Here is a 15,323-nt window from a genome sequence, read left to right as displayed (position 1 = left end):
CAGATTGTCCCCTGAAACTGAAGAAATGCCTACACCTGCGCAACTGCAGGGAAACAGTCAGACCCTGCAAAATTCTGTTGGGCCTAATATAAAGATTCCACCACAACACTGTGCTGCTAAAAAATTTATATGTCCAATACTAAATGTAAATATGTTGATATATAACCTGTTGTTTAAGACAGTTTTTGCAAAAAAAAAAAAAGGCAAGTTTAAAGTGGATGGGCATGTAAGGGGCCACCCAGAAGGGCTTAACACAGTGAACTCACAATCCCAGAGTCAGCCCCAAAGCATGGTGGATAGCGGAGAAAGCCATAAAAGAATCACTGCTGAAGTCTGTGAGTGAGTGAGCAGTCACGTGCACAATGAACAGCATGTGACCGCCTCCCGCTTCTTACAGGTTTTGTACAGCGGGCGCTTTGGCTTCAGCACTGGATAAGGAGCACCTGGGACAGTATTCAATTTTTATTGCTTTTAAGCCCTGTGAAGGTTTTTTTTTTAAGTCCCAAAAGACCCCATTAATCTATCTGATGAAAAGGCCTCTGTGCTCTGAAATCCTGAAGTATAATTTTTCTGATTAGCCAAAAACTGTATTACCTCTATAATTCTATTGGCTTTTTTCAAATACAAAAGTATATACCAATACAAAAAAACACAGCTATATGCATTAATTCAAATGAATGACAAGGACACGGTAGTAGTATACGGCCTCCTTCACATGTGGTGTAAAAGCTGCGGAATTTAAAGGACAAGCCATGTAGAAGGGACTTAAGAAATCTCCGTCACATAGTGCGGAAATTTTCCTTAATGAATCGGCAGCATTCTAAATCTGCAGCATGTCTATTTATGTTGCTGAATTCAATCCTTGAAATACATGGGTTAAATCCCGCAGCATTTCTGCAATTAAAAAACACAAATTTACAGCGTAATTGCTGTGGGTTTTCCACTGCAGAAAGTCCAAAGTGATTACACACATGTAAAATAAGCCCTGCCCTGTATTTTGGCTGTTTTTGGGGAGGCTTGAAAATAAGCCCTAGCTAGACTACATTAAAAAAGAAGAATAAATCACCCAACAGCTGCGGTCCAGGTCCCTTGCACTGGTCTCCGAGGTTCCGTAGCTCCGCCGCACGTCCTGCACTCCTCGGCCACCGACAGAACATCACTTGCTGGTTGTGGGATACATAAATCCTGCCTCCAGGAAATGATGGTTCTGATTGGTTCAGTGATCGCTGCTCTCAGCCTATTAGAGCCTTCGCAGAGGTTCAGGGAGCGCTGCATTGATTGGCTGAGGGCAGCGCTCACTGAACCGATCAGAGCTATCGTTTCCTGGAGGCAGGATTCATGAACCCCACGACCAGCAAGTGAAGTTCTGTTGGGGGCCTCAGAGTGCTGGACAAGCAGCGAAGCTACAGAACTTCGGTGACCACCAGGAGGGGCCCGGACCGCGCTGGCTAGGTAAGTCAAATAAGCCATTCCCCAAAAATAAGACCTAGTGCCTCTTTGGGGGCAAAAATTAATATAAGACAGGGTCTTATTATTTTCAGGGAAACACTATTTATCTATAGATGTATTTTAATTTATTGCACACTACATTTCTAACAGAAAATATGCTCAATGCTTCTAAATGTGTAGTAATTTATAAGGAAAGCAAACTGTTTAAGTTTTCAAAGATGCGTGCAATACAACTAAATTGATCTCAATCATAAATACAACAAATTTCATGACTAGTTGGAAAAGCCCAATTTACACAATGTACTAGGTCTCAGTTGAAATCTAATAATATGAGCTTTATAAAATAATTTTGTACACTACTGGGTAAACTGGAATAAATTAGCATACAGCTAAATCTGTAGCCCAAAACATAGATTGCTATATACATATACAAACAAGAGTGATTGAAGCGATACAGTGGCATGTGTCACCATAAGGTCTCATTGTAATACAGTGTATACCACTTGGTACACATTTTTTTACTGGACACCATTATATACAATAGTTTACTATACTATGCTATTCCATAGTTTTTTTTAGGAATCTGACATTTACCAGCCAATCAGAGGACAAAAGGACACTCTTTTGTAAGCTAAAGTAACCCTATGGACACATTTAGCTTGTACATCGGGAGCATTTCCAGCATACACACTAAACGTACATCACAAATGTGATGTGAACATAGCTTAGCTATACAGGGTCGAAACTATGCTAGGGTCTGAGGAGAGGGGCACCATGCTGGTCACTAACTGACTAAATAGCCTATAATCATCTCTCATGGATCCACACATTTCCAGTGATGGCAACTCCAAGTCTTCCCTATGATGTTATGTTTACAGGTTTCAGCAGCCTGTGGCATCCCATATACAGGCTGACTGCACCATGCAAATACAGAGCTGCATCGTGGGACAAGTGGGGAACCAGGAGAGGTGAGTATAAGCTTACTTATTACATTTTATAATAGGGAACAATTTTTGTTTTATATTATTTCAAACAACCCCTTTAAGTGTCCAAATGTAACCCCTTCCCATATAAATCATATTCTTTGTACAATAAATAGGACTTCAGGAGAGGAGGCAGTAGAACTTTCTTCACAGATGACAGGTTTTGTAATCTCTCCAACCCAAAAACTTTACGTAGTTTAAGTCGGCACAAATGCTTCAGTGAACGGGGGTTTCCTAAGAACAAATAGTATTTATAAGCAGGGAAATCAATTGAACTAAAAGATATTAAGCTATACAACAAATGGTTAAGCTAAACAATGAAGCATGGAAGCATGGAGTCATGCTGCAATCATCTCCATGACAAGAAACCACTGGGCATAATTTGCTATAGTGTAATATACCATGAGAATTGCCCCCTATTAGAGCATTTCATAGACCATTATATATCACACAACCTGTCTGATATATAATGTTCATCACACTGTTAGTTATTTAACACAATTTATAAACATAACATATAGTTGCATTACTTATCTGTGTGATTGTTGAGTTTGTAAAAATGGCACATTCTCTAATTTGAGGAATCTATTATATTTACTAACCCAGCCATGTAGCTAGATACACACCAGTCCTAAGCACGGATAAATGGAGAGGGGGGGAGAAAGCAATGGCAAACTATTCCACTATTTCTGCCAAAGTACTTTATGGATCACAGCCGGACAAGGATAGGAAAGCATGGAGAACGATGATCCATAAAGTGACCAAAAGTCGGCCTCGACTGAACGGATAATCACCGCCACATTATATTTACCACCAGCTAGAAATAATAAGTACATGCAGTGTCAGCTATAATAAAGTATTTTGTTATATACTTACTCTTCTAATTTAAAATATTTGTCTTCACAGAGGCAGAGCTGAAGAAGTATTATCAGCTCTCTGAGGGATCAGGTTACAGCTGCAGCCCATAGAAGTTTATGGAAAGGAAGGCAGGGGGAGGAGGGGACAACTGCAGAGAAAGTGATAGAGAGACAAAAACACTTCAGCTTCTAGTAAAGGCCCATTTACATGCAAAGATAATCTTTCAAACGATTGAAAGATTGAAAGTTTTAGCAATCTATTTGCATAAAGTTTTAGCGGTCACTGATGACCATTAACACTTTATCATTTTCATGTGCATGTAAAAGGGTCTCCAGTAGCTGTTTGCAGAGCCTAGCATATAATTAATCATATGCCCAGCTGTGCACACAGCTGCATTGTTCTCGTCCTGGGCGCCTGGAGAACACAATGTCAACTGCCAGCTCCCCATTGAGATAACAGCCTGTGGTCTACTGACAGATAAAGGTGTTTGCTTTATCTCCAGTAGCTAAAAGATGGATTTTAAGTTCACCTTAAAATCATAGTTCAAATGAAAAGTGCCCGATGACCGCGTTTACGTGTAATGATTATCGCTCAAATTCGGCTGTTTCAATTAATTTTGAGCGATGGTTGCTGTGTGTAAATGGGCCTTAAGTTTCCTGTCACATGAGTGCTGAGTAGCAACATTACTCATAACAGCTGTATAATGTCCTCCATGCTGCTGCTTTTGTGTGTGAAAGAGTGAAATAAAGCGGAACTCAGGGAAAACTGAGAATTATAATGTATTAGAATGCAATAGCAGCGCTCTGTTTCGGAGTTTTTAATAAGAGGGAACTGATCATTTTGCAGGTTTTCAAAACCACATCAAAGAAAGAAAATAAAGTAATGGGCTTCTGGGACAGTAACTATGCGATTAGGCCATTAATTTACATGGAGAAGATGGGAATGGCGTAATTTCTTTTTATGATCTATAGGAAGCACTATATATATGTGTCATACCTGACTAATCTATAAATATAAAGAAGGTGTCTCAAAAGTGAGGAAACACCCATATAAAATGAAAATGGTTTGCGGATGGTAATCCAATTTCAGATATGAGCTGTGGGGAAAGGAGGAAACCTGTTAAACCATGTCACCAACACAGTGGTCATGTTTTTTCAAGTAAGAAGGTAGGTGCGACATATCAAACTGGTAGAGAATTTCACCAAAAAACAACAGTGTGCTTTATGTTACCATAACGTTAGTCCTTCTCATGTTAAAACTGTGATTTTTCTTCTGTACTGTGCTGGTATGCCATCTTTGCAATGGATCATGGGGGCTGTAGTCTTTCTGCGTCTCACTCACAGTGACCACATCAGACTATTGACTGACAGTTGAATCCATTCTTGCCGCGCATGCACTGCCGAAAGGTATCTTTAATACATTGAAGATTGGGACCCTGCTTTTGGCTATGAGCAGCTCTGCGTGTGTGCGGTTGAACAACGGTGGCGCTTTTGGGTCAATTGTTTCCTCGAGTGATTACCGGTCCCGCGCATGCACAGTTCAACTGTGGGGACGCTGGGAGGCCATGATGGAGACGGACCTGCAGTCACAATGCCCGGATACTGCCCAAATGTTATACAACCGGTAGGCGTCATTACATGTGTATGTGTGTTTTTCCAGCTGTATTGCATTTTTTTATTAATTGGTAGTGGGTGGTGTATATGTTATATATAAGTTGTGTATGTTCTCTGTGTGACCAGCTTGAACAAGACCTATTGTGGGTTGAAACGTTGCTGCTGGCACTGCGACCATGGGTTAATAAATGTTTTTTTCATTTTTATTTACTTGCGCTTTATCTGGTGCTGCCTTTTTTCACATTACCTCCTTGGGTGCTGTTGGTTGAAATCTTCTACAGTGACACATGTGCCGTGTTCACCGGAAATGAGAGTGATCTCAACATGTTCTGCTTGGGATAACCAAGCCATCATTGACATTGGCTGTACAGAATAAAAATCACTGTCCTAACATGAGAACAAATAAAGTTTTGGTAACATGACGCACACCATAAGCACACATGTTTTCTGTTGAAATTCTCCACCAGTTTGATGTGTCACACACTTACCTTCAAATTAGAAAAAAAACTGACTTTGATGCCCATAGCAACCAATCCCAACACAGCTTTCATGTATTCTGCTCTTGAAAATGAAAGCTCCATTTTGATTGGCTGTTATGGTCAACAAGTCAGCTTTTCTTTTAGACAGTTTCATAAATGTGCCCCATAGTACATGTGTCACAGGAAGTACGAGCCGCAAGTCTAGGGTAAAAGTAATAAAAAACATTTTCATTTTCTCTCACAAAAAATTTGTTTGCGTTCTCCTGCGATGTTGCCATTTTTCTATAAACTGATTCTGCCGCAGGTCTCCTTTAATATAGTATGTTTTTCCGCGATCACGAGCGGGGACCTTTTGTTTACCACCGCAGTACTCCCGCAGCGTAAATCCGCAGGGGTATCCCGCTCCGTCCGTGGGCATGAGCCCTTATTCATACATTTTTTATTTTGTTTTTATTAATACTTTGGCAATCATCATGTATTATTAAGTGTTCTTACTAAGTGCTGCTCTTAATGTTATATTAGTGGTATTTTATAGTTTAGCAGTAACTCAGTCGTGTAATCATTTTTCTCTATAAATGTATCATTAACTATTATAATTGATTCTGCTTATATTAAACCTTAGGTATTAAGTAATTTATCAAGCATTTACCTATTAGTGCCATTCTCTGTTAATGATTTTTTCCACTTGGCGGCTACTTCCCTATTAGAGACTTTATTTCTTTATTAGCAGCTCATTTATTTTTTTGTTTACACGTTAATTTATCTGCTACATGTGCAATTATTTAATTAACATTATACGCTCAGGTTTGTTTATTTCTTCATCAATCTTTGACATTTTTTATTTATGAATCTTTTGTATATATGATGCATTCACTGAATACCAACTTCTTTTATGCATCTACTTAAATTAATTGGGCTGCAAGCAAAGTTTTCTTCCTAATTTTTAAACCTTTTGTTTCTACATTTATTATAATGTCTGTATAATGTACTGTGATTTATAATTATACCTTGTGATGTCACATGCTACTCAACACACGGCTTTTAAATGTCCTTTGTATCTTGTATGTTCTGTTAATGGCTGGATGAAGGTGCCAGTATGGCACTGAAATACGCTGCCTCAATAAAAGATTCCCCTGCTGCCTCGGGTCTTTCTCCTGTACAGTGCACCAATTATCCCCCTTTCTTTATTTGATTTGCAAAGAGAAGGTACTGTTTGATGCCTCCATTGTTGTTACAACTCTTGCAACTACAAGAGCATGCCTCGGTATCCCTTTCATTATTGCTGCCAATACAGAAGAATGAGGCCACAACAGAAAAAAACCAAAGAATTGACGTGCTGCAGCTGTCAATTCCACGCCACATCGCCAGTTCCGTCCAGCTTTGCCGCGACGGATTGGCCGCCCCGTGTGGACGAGATTTTTGCAAAATCTCGTCTGCATGGCTGGCTAATCCCGGGATTAGGAGCCGAGGCGGATTTGCTGCACCGAAATTTTGCACAGAATTTTGCCGACAAATCCGTCCCATGTGAACCCAGCCTGACAGTTCGATTGCTGCTCAGCTGCAAGGGGAGATGATATAATCAGTGGACTGGTCTGGTAAGGAGCAACCTGTTTAACAGTATCCATGCGTGGAGAGGGGGAGGGAAACTTATAGCTGCTAATGATGTTTTACACTGCATAAAGGCCCTTTTACACTGGGCGATTATCATTCAGAGTTGTTCAGATTCCCATGCTCCCGAGGGTATTTGAACGATAGTCGTCCCATGTAGATGCATTCAAAGACTGAACTATTGGATGAGTTTCTGCATGCTGAAACCGGAACGACTAGCTGTTCAGTGTAAACAGTAGTCGTTTACTTTTGAACGACTGCCAGTTTACAGTTAATGGAGGCGGGCAGGGGGAATAAACGCCGTCCGCCCCACCTCTATGCTGGCTGCGCTCTGAGCGATGCCAGCGATACTCACTCCTGTGTAACAGTACAGGAGCGAGCTTCACTGGGCAAGCTGTCTGGCATAATTTGCCTGACCACTCATGCCATGTAAGTGGGCCGTAAAAGGGCTATGAGCACCCTGTCATGAGGAGACTGAGACATATTAGTGTCCCAATCATCCTGCTATGGTGGGAGTGGGAGAGCTGTACTTACCTCCCCACTGCATGCACTTTGTGATGCAACCACTGCTCAGTGTGAAGAAGCTGGAATGAAGGGCTCTGCTTTTAACCTACGGTCTGCCACAGCCAACCCACTCTTTTGGCTGCCTGAAAAAAAGCATGGTAGTCCTCTCTGTGCCTCCTCTGGACTCTGGATACTGGCTGTGGAGATGCCCCCTCTCCTCCAAAGATCTCCGGAGCAGCTTTCAAGCTCCAAACTCGCTTGTTCTACAGCTTTATGTCGGGAGCTCCACAGGTCACCATTGCCAGGACACATACTCCCGCATGTTTTTTTTAGATTTTTTTTTTGCTGTGTTTCAGAAATGCACCAAAAATGCCAAGTGTAAACTCATCAAAGCAGTGTCGTCGTTGACTTATTCAGTTAGGATGCATGCTGTGCAGATATTTGCTCCATTTTTGTCTTGTTCTATCCGTCTGCTTTGTGGCCTGCATGCATGTAGTTTTGTTTGTTTTTAATCTGATGTCGCATATCTGAACTTCGTCCTATATCTGATCCACTCGTCCATTGGTACTTTGTTTGTTCTACCCGGCCGTTGGTGGGCAGATACTCCAGCCTTGTCCGGTTCTCCAGTTCCTCTCTGACTTTGGACTTTACTTTGCTCATGCAGTGAGGTTGTCCCTTTTGTGAGAGCTGCTCCGCTTTGAAGCGGGTCCAGTTCAAGGTGTTCCACTCAGATCTGTACCCCTTTGTTTGGTTCGCTCCGGTATCTAGCCACCATTAGTCTCATGTACAAACTCCTGTCCAGACTGCTCTAATACCTTGCTCATCATAATTTCGTCAGCAGTCTCAGACAGACATGACAATTATAGTTTGGATAATAAAGCCTCTTTCTTGGATCTTAGAAGCACCAAGACAATCTCCTCTCAACATTCCTTCAAGTACCTGGAATGTTGCACCATCTCCAAGTGTTCCTTTACTCTCTGTGCTGATGCTTTTAACCCGTTAATGATCAGACATTTTCCGTTTTTCATTACCATTTTTTGTTCCCATTTTTCCATTTTTGTGTTCCAAAAGCTATAACTTTTTTATTTTTCCATCAACAATGGCGTTTGAAGACTAAGTTTTTACAAGGTGAGTTGCATTCTCTAATAGTATAATTTAATATACTATGTCATGTATTGAAAACCTTTTAGAAAGTTCTAAGTGGAGTAAAATGGAAAAAGTGTAATTGTGTCTTCATTTTGGGGAGGTGTTGCTTTCATACAGTTCACGGTGCATTAAAAATGACATGTTATCTTTATTCTGCAGGTCAATATGATAACGGCAATGCCAAATTTATATAGTTTTTTATTAAGTTTTACTATTTTTAAAGAATATAAAACTTTTTTAAAAATTGCCTTTGTCACCACATTATGATCCCCATAACTTTATGTTTCCATCAGTTGGACTGTGTGAAGGCTTTTTTGCGGCATGAGCTGTAATTTTTATTGATACTATACCCATTGTCAAAAAAACATCAAGCACCTAGAAGGCGTTCCAAACGTCTTTTTCTAAACAGAGGCGGAGCAGAAGTATTACAGATAATTGCTATATACATAAATCAAACATACATGAACATGCGAGCTGAGTGATTGTGCGTGCTGTATTCTAAGTGTACTGTATCTAAAGTGTGTGATTTGAGATTACTGACTTTGGATTCAGGGACTCTGGAAGAGTAACTTTTATTTAATCACTGCTTATTTATTTGTTTTGCATATATTACCTTTATCTAATTTATTTGCACCATCTCTATTAAGAATGTGCTCCCTGATTGACAATGCCATCCAGTGGACATGTTCTGCCATGTATGTAGTCCTTGAACAGCCATTCAGAGTCAATTTACACCATGCAAAGGAGTTTGCTGCTCAGTGAGCAGGCAATCGCTGGAGCAGATATGGGGGTGGATAGTAGCATTGGACTGCAGGATGATCAGGCAGCTAGCTGGGAGACAGTTAGAAGGAGGGGTAGAGGGAAAAGATCTAGGGAGGCTAGTCTTCAACTGGCACACCCTAACAAGTTTGCAAAGTTGGCAGATGAGAGGGATGCCATTACAGAATTAGCCCTGCTGCAGCACGACATGCCCTCTTTTTGATCACTATTTATTCCATTTTTTTATTTAAAGGTAAGGTGATAAAAAAATACGGCATTGTGTATATTTATAATGGTGTTCACCATACATAATAAATAATGCAGTATTTTGGACTTTTATGGATGAAGCAATTTCAGGTATGTTTTTCTTATTATTTAGATTTTTTAGATATGAAAGCTGGGTATAGGGTTTTAATCATTTTTTCTACGGTAATATTTTCTTTTTGTATTAGGCATATTTGAACTTTTTTTTTAGTCCACATAGGGAACCTTATGGTCGGAGCGCAACATAAGCATTACTATATTATTGTATATTGTACTTTTACTGGACAGTCAATTAAGCCATGCCTTAGGCAGGTCTTAATAGCCTGAAATCCATGATACGCCTGATATTAATGACAACCCTGTGATCACATCACTGGGGGCGGGGCAAAATAGATACTGGAGGAGCCCCCGTCCGACTTGCTACTTAGATTACACACTGCTGACCTCGACATTTAAGCAGTTAAATTGAAGCTAGCTTTGACAGCAGCTTTGTGACGACTGTCAGCAACAGCTGACAGCCATTTTTAAAAGGAATCTGTCAGCTAGAACATACTGTCCTATCAGTATGCACAGTCATCAACAGATACAGTACATGTCAATCACTGATAGGACTGCCCACTGGGCCACTAAGCCCAGAATGAGCAGAGGTTTAAATGAATAAAATACAAGTTATACTGAATCTTTCTGGATAAATCTATATATCAATCTGCTCAGCTGCTCCTGATCTATAACAGGCTGTCTGCAGTTTGGACAGCATGTTCAAGCTGACAGATTCTCTAAAAGTAGACCTGCAGAACATCTGTCCCGCAGGCACATGTGGCTGGGCAGAAGATTTCTTGAGGCCAGCGGACTGTGACATGAACACAGCCATGTCACACTCCACAGCACTGTCATGCCACACTAGCGGCACCACTACCGCTGCCCTAAACTTTACTAGATGCTAGCGGTAAAGTTTAGGGCAGCAGTAGCGGCACTGCTGGCGTGATCTGACTGTACAAGCAGTGCTTTACTAAGGGACCTTCAGTGAATGACAGTCATGTGACCAGACTCGTTGCGCAGCGTGCAGCTGGTCATGTGACTATTATTATATTCAGAGAAGGCCCCGAGGCGCAGGCTCTTTATAGTAAGTACATCTTTATAGTGTCTTTATAGTAAGTATAAGTAGCTTCCTACAGCTATTTACTATAGCATTCAGAGAATGCCCCAGGAGTGGCGGTATGCAGAATATCTATAGTTATTATATATAAACATTCTGCACACCGCCACTCCCGGGGTCTTCTCTGAATTGAATGCTGCACAATGATAAAAGTTGTTCCAGAGGCCTAACTTTACTGCTGTAGTAAGATACTTATACTTATTATATAAGCATATATAAGTAGCCAGAGGCATAACTTGAAGCTCATGGGCCCCAATGCAAAACCTGTAACAGGACCCCCAACTATAATGCTTTATTGATTGTACTGGGCTCCCGGGCTCCCTATATGGAGAAGAGAGGCATTATGGGCCCCCTAAGGCTCCTGGGCCCAGGTGCAACTGCATCCCCTGCATCCCCTATAGTTACACCAGTGTAAGTAGCTTACTACAGCTACTTACTACATCAGTGAGGTTAGGCCTCCAGAACCTCCTTTATCATTGAACAGCATTCAATTCAGAGACGGCCCTGGGACCGGAGGTGCGCAGACTTTTTATACTTATTATATATAAAGATTCAGCGCACTGCCACTCTTGGGGCCTTCACTGAATTAAAGAAGTGTAATACGTCCTATTAACTACATGTAAGCGGTAAGAAAACTTACAATATCAGTTTAAAAACATGTACCCTTATGAAAGCAGTTTGCAAAGTAGTTTAATGATTGAACTACGGCCTAATGCACACAGGCGTATTTGCACTGCAGGATCCGAGACTCTGTATCCAGCAGCAAATACAGCCCATAGGACATGCATTGAAAAATGCATTTCCATTCCCACAAGCTGAAATCAACTGTGATATTCCGCTTGCGGGGTGGAAGTCGTAGCATGTCCTATTTCAGTGCGAGCACTGCACAGGTTTGCACGGCCGCATCATCGCTGACACGCTGGCTCTGCACTGCACATGTGTGGCTGTGCGCCAGCTGGCACATCCACAGGGCAGAGTGAAGACACTGGACAGTTAAGCTGGAGGTCACTGCAGGAGAACAGGGTTGCATCCCGCTGCGGGGATCTCGCAGTCGGAATCCGACCCGGCCGTCTACATTTTGCCTATAGAGTAGATGGGTTTTTAGCTGCTTACTTACGAAGTGAACCACTAAAAACCTATCTGTGGCCCCAAGAGGTTTACCAATTTTAATTTTGCCCTTACCTATAGCCAAGCTGTGCAGGCCTGTTTTAAAGGATTAAGAAGACAAGCACAATTTATATCAACTAATTTGTAGCCTGTGGTACTTTAAAAACATTGATAAACAATAACATATATAATAAGGACTCATTCACACAGGCATATGCATAAAAGGCTGTGTGGTTCACTCAGCGTTTAACCACCCTCAGAGCTGGTGGTGAGCCGCCTATCAACACATATGGCAGTGATAGTGCATTGCATATAACAGGATATCTCCTGAACGCTGTCATGCCCAGTGTGACTTGTTTCCTTTTTTTCTTTTTCCTTTCCCGCTCTGTCTTACAGCGGCGTTGCATATTTTATTGCGTATGGACACCGTTGAATAGGCTACCCATAACAGGGTTTTTTGTGCGTGATACGCGGTGAAGAGAACATGCTGCGATCTTTTTTACTCGCATGTCCACACACAATATATACAATTTAATGTTAGTGCATCAATGAAAATCAGTGTACTTTCATGGACTCCATTCACCACGTACTATGTGGGTGTACACTGCATGCGCAGAAAAATCGTGTCCGTGTGAATGAGCCCTAAAGCTGCATTCAGACGAACGTATATCGGCTCGGTTTTCACGCCAAGCCGATATACGTTGTCCTCGTGTGCAGGGGGGGGGGGAAGATGGAAGAGCCAGGAGCAGGAACTCAGCTCCCGCCCCCTCTCTACCTCCTCTCCGCCCCTCTGCACTATTTGCAATGGGGAGAGGCGGGCCGGGGGCAGGGCTAATTCGTGGAATTTAGCCCCGCCCTGCCTCCTTTCATTGCAAATAGTGCAGAGGGGCGGAGAGGAGGTAGAGAGGGGGCGGGAGCTCAGTTCCTGCTCCTGGCTCTTTCATCCTCCCCCCTCTGCACACGAGGTCAATGTATATCGGCTCGGAAAACCGAGCCGATATACGTTCGTCTGAATGCAGCCTAAAGGTGATAAAAGTTCATTTACCAATAATCTCCTGGATCTCTGCCCATTCCTTTTGTACTTCAAGAATAGATTTCAGTTTTATACAAATTGGAACATAATCCATGTAATCCACTAACACCCGAATAACTCTTCCAACCAAATGCTTCATCCACGGCACTGTGATGAAATCACAAAACTAAAAGAAAGAAAACCAGGAAAAGTCAGCAATAATTATTACAATTACTGTTCTTATTTATGTAAGAGAAACATATTAAATTCCTTTAAAATCTAACTGTTTTCCCTGTTAACAAACTTGTGCATTTTAGTAAAGGATATTATAGGGATTCTCCAGGACTTAAAGGAAACCTGTCATCCTTTATGAGCACTATAGACTAAATTTTGCTGCTAATCGGGCAGGTCCCAAAGAGTCCGGGGATGTACTTTATATACTCATTCAACTCCCTGTTCCTGCGCTGTCATCCATGGAAGTCATTGTGCGGACAGTGCATCAGACTCATCTTTGCACCATAACTTAGTCTACGGTGCTTATAGGTGAGGACAGTTTCCCTTCAATATCAGATTGGTGGGGTTCGACTCCTGTTACCCTGCTGATCGGTGGTTTGAAGAGACCAAAGTGCTTGGGTGAGCACTGCGTCCTCTATTTCGGGCTGTGATGTCACTTTATTTCATTGGTCACATGGTCTTTCTGCAACTAAGTCCCATTCAAGTAAATTGGACTGAGCTACAGTACCAGGCTACACACTGTATAGTACTGGGTCTTGTATACAAGAAATTGCAGCTGTCCCCCAAGTGCTGTGGCCTCTTCCAGCTAATCAGCTGCAAGGGAGTTGGAACTTCCCTGATCTTTCAGTCCTGGAATAACCATCTAAACAATAGTGATTAATTAACATTTAAAAGTTTACAAGCCAATCCTAACAGGTTACATCTATCACTATCATGGTAGATTAAAAATAACAGATGCGAACACAAGGAATTTTGAAGGAATTTTTGAGTGACTACATCAAATCATTTTATTTTAATTAGATTTGTCATGGGCTAATGCACGCTCCATAGCTAGAGTAAAATACGACAGTAAAAAATTAGGAACAGATAGATGCTTCAATATGTCCCTTGAAACAGACAATTTTCCTATATGTCCGTTAGATTGCTACAGTTTCTCCCCGGGTCCCCGGCACTGGTCATCTTCTTCTCTTCTGGCCGGGGAGTGAATAATCCCTGCCTCCTGGAAGCGCTGGCTGTGATTGGCTCATCAAGCGCTGGCTGTGATTGGCTAAGCGTCAGCCAATCAGTGCCAACGATTCCAGGAGGCAGGGATTTTTCAATTCCTGGCCAGAAGATGATGAAGAGAAACAGCGCAGGGACTCGGGGAGAAGATGTGGCCGTCTGACAGCGCTTCTAAGGTGATGTACTGTATATTGTTTTGCTTAATTTTTTCCCTGCAGCCAAGACTTAGATTATAGCTTTGACAGTAGGATTTCCTACTGTCAAAGTTGCATCGCACGGCACGAAAACCGCGTTTTCGTGAGATGTGATACAACAGTGATGATGGCTCCATAGGTAAACATGGGCTACAAAATCTCACGAGTCGCGTGCATATCACCAGAGCCGCAAGGTTTTTGTGTAATTTTGTTGCATGCTACAAAACATTGCATGTGTGAAGTAATCCCATAGGAAAACATGGGCTTCACATACATGCGATTTGTAGCATTGTAGCAACACAACTTTGTCGCCCGTGTGTACGAAGCCTAAGGGCTACTTCACACTAGCATATGTGCAGTTGCGCACACCTCTGCCCTGTGTTTTTGTACAAGGAATTATACTTTTTTGTGCACATAATGATGTATTTTACTGCACTTTTTCTGCACACAGGGCATGATCATTTGTGTGCGGCAAACAAGATACAGCGCTTGAAATGGCTAATGAGTTACACGTGTTTTTTTTTGCAGCATATTATGCATCTCCTTGTGTACTGCGCATGCATTTTCGCACCCCACATTGACCCCTAGCACATTTCCAGCAGTGAATCAATCGTGGTTTGTTACAAGACTGAGGCTGTCCTAGGAGTTATCCTCCCCTACCCATTGACATAGCCAATCTGAATGTAGACTTCTTAGTGGGTTTACAACTAAAAGCTGACCATTACTCATTTTACAGCTCAACCTTCTCTTTTTGCTGTGTAGCTATTATGATGCTCTTAAATTATAAAATCACAAAACTAGTAGGAACAAAAAACTGAAAATGTCATCAAAAATTGCTACAATTGCTGTTCTAATTTAAATAATAGAAGGATGGTAGACACAAATCTGTTAGATTTTACAAATTACCTTGCAATATATTCTGTGCATTCCATGTTAATCCTAGCTGATGTTGTCC

General features: G+C 41.6%; 1 protein-coding gene across 1 annotated transcript in view; it reads right to left on the bottom strand.

The window, feature by feature from the left end:
* Positions 1–2,490: 2,490 nt before the first annotated feature.
* The window catches only part of ASB15 (ankyrin repeat and SOCS box containing 15), an 81,097-nt gene continuing 68,264 nt past the window's right edge, over positions 2,491–15,323 (bottom strand). Inside the window, exons 9-10 of the mRNA XM_066589890.1 lie at positions 12,972–13,125; positions 2,491–2,666 (exon numbers count right to left, since the gene is read on the bottom strand). Coding sequence (XP_066445987.1) covers positions 2,491–2,666; positions 12,972–13,125 — 330 coding nt within the window. The remainder of the gene's footprint in view (positions 2,667–12,971; positions 13,126–15,323) is intronic.

Source organism: Eleutherodactylus coqui, chromosome 2 (assembly GCF_035609145.1).
Source record: "Eleutherodactylus coqui strain aEleCoq1 chromosome 2, aEleCoq1.hap1, whole genome shotgun sequence".
Classification (NCBI taxonomy): domain Eukaryota; kingdom Metazoa; phylum Chordata; class Amphibia; order Anura; family Eleutherodactylidae; genus Eleutherodactylus; species Eleutherodactylus coqui.
Note: the sequence above shows the minus strand (reverse complement) of the source record. Positions and strands in the feature narration are given on the sequence as shown.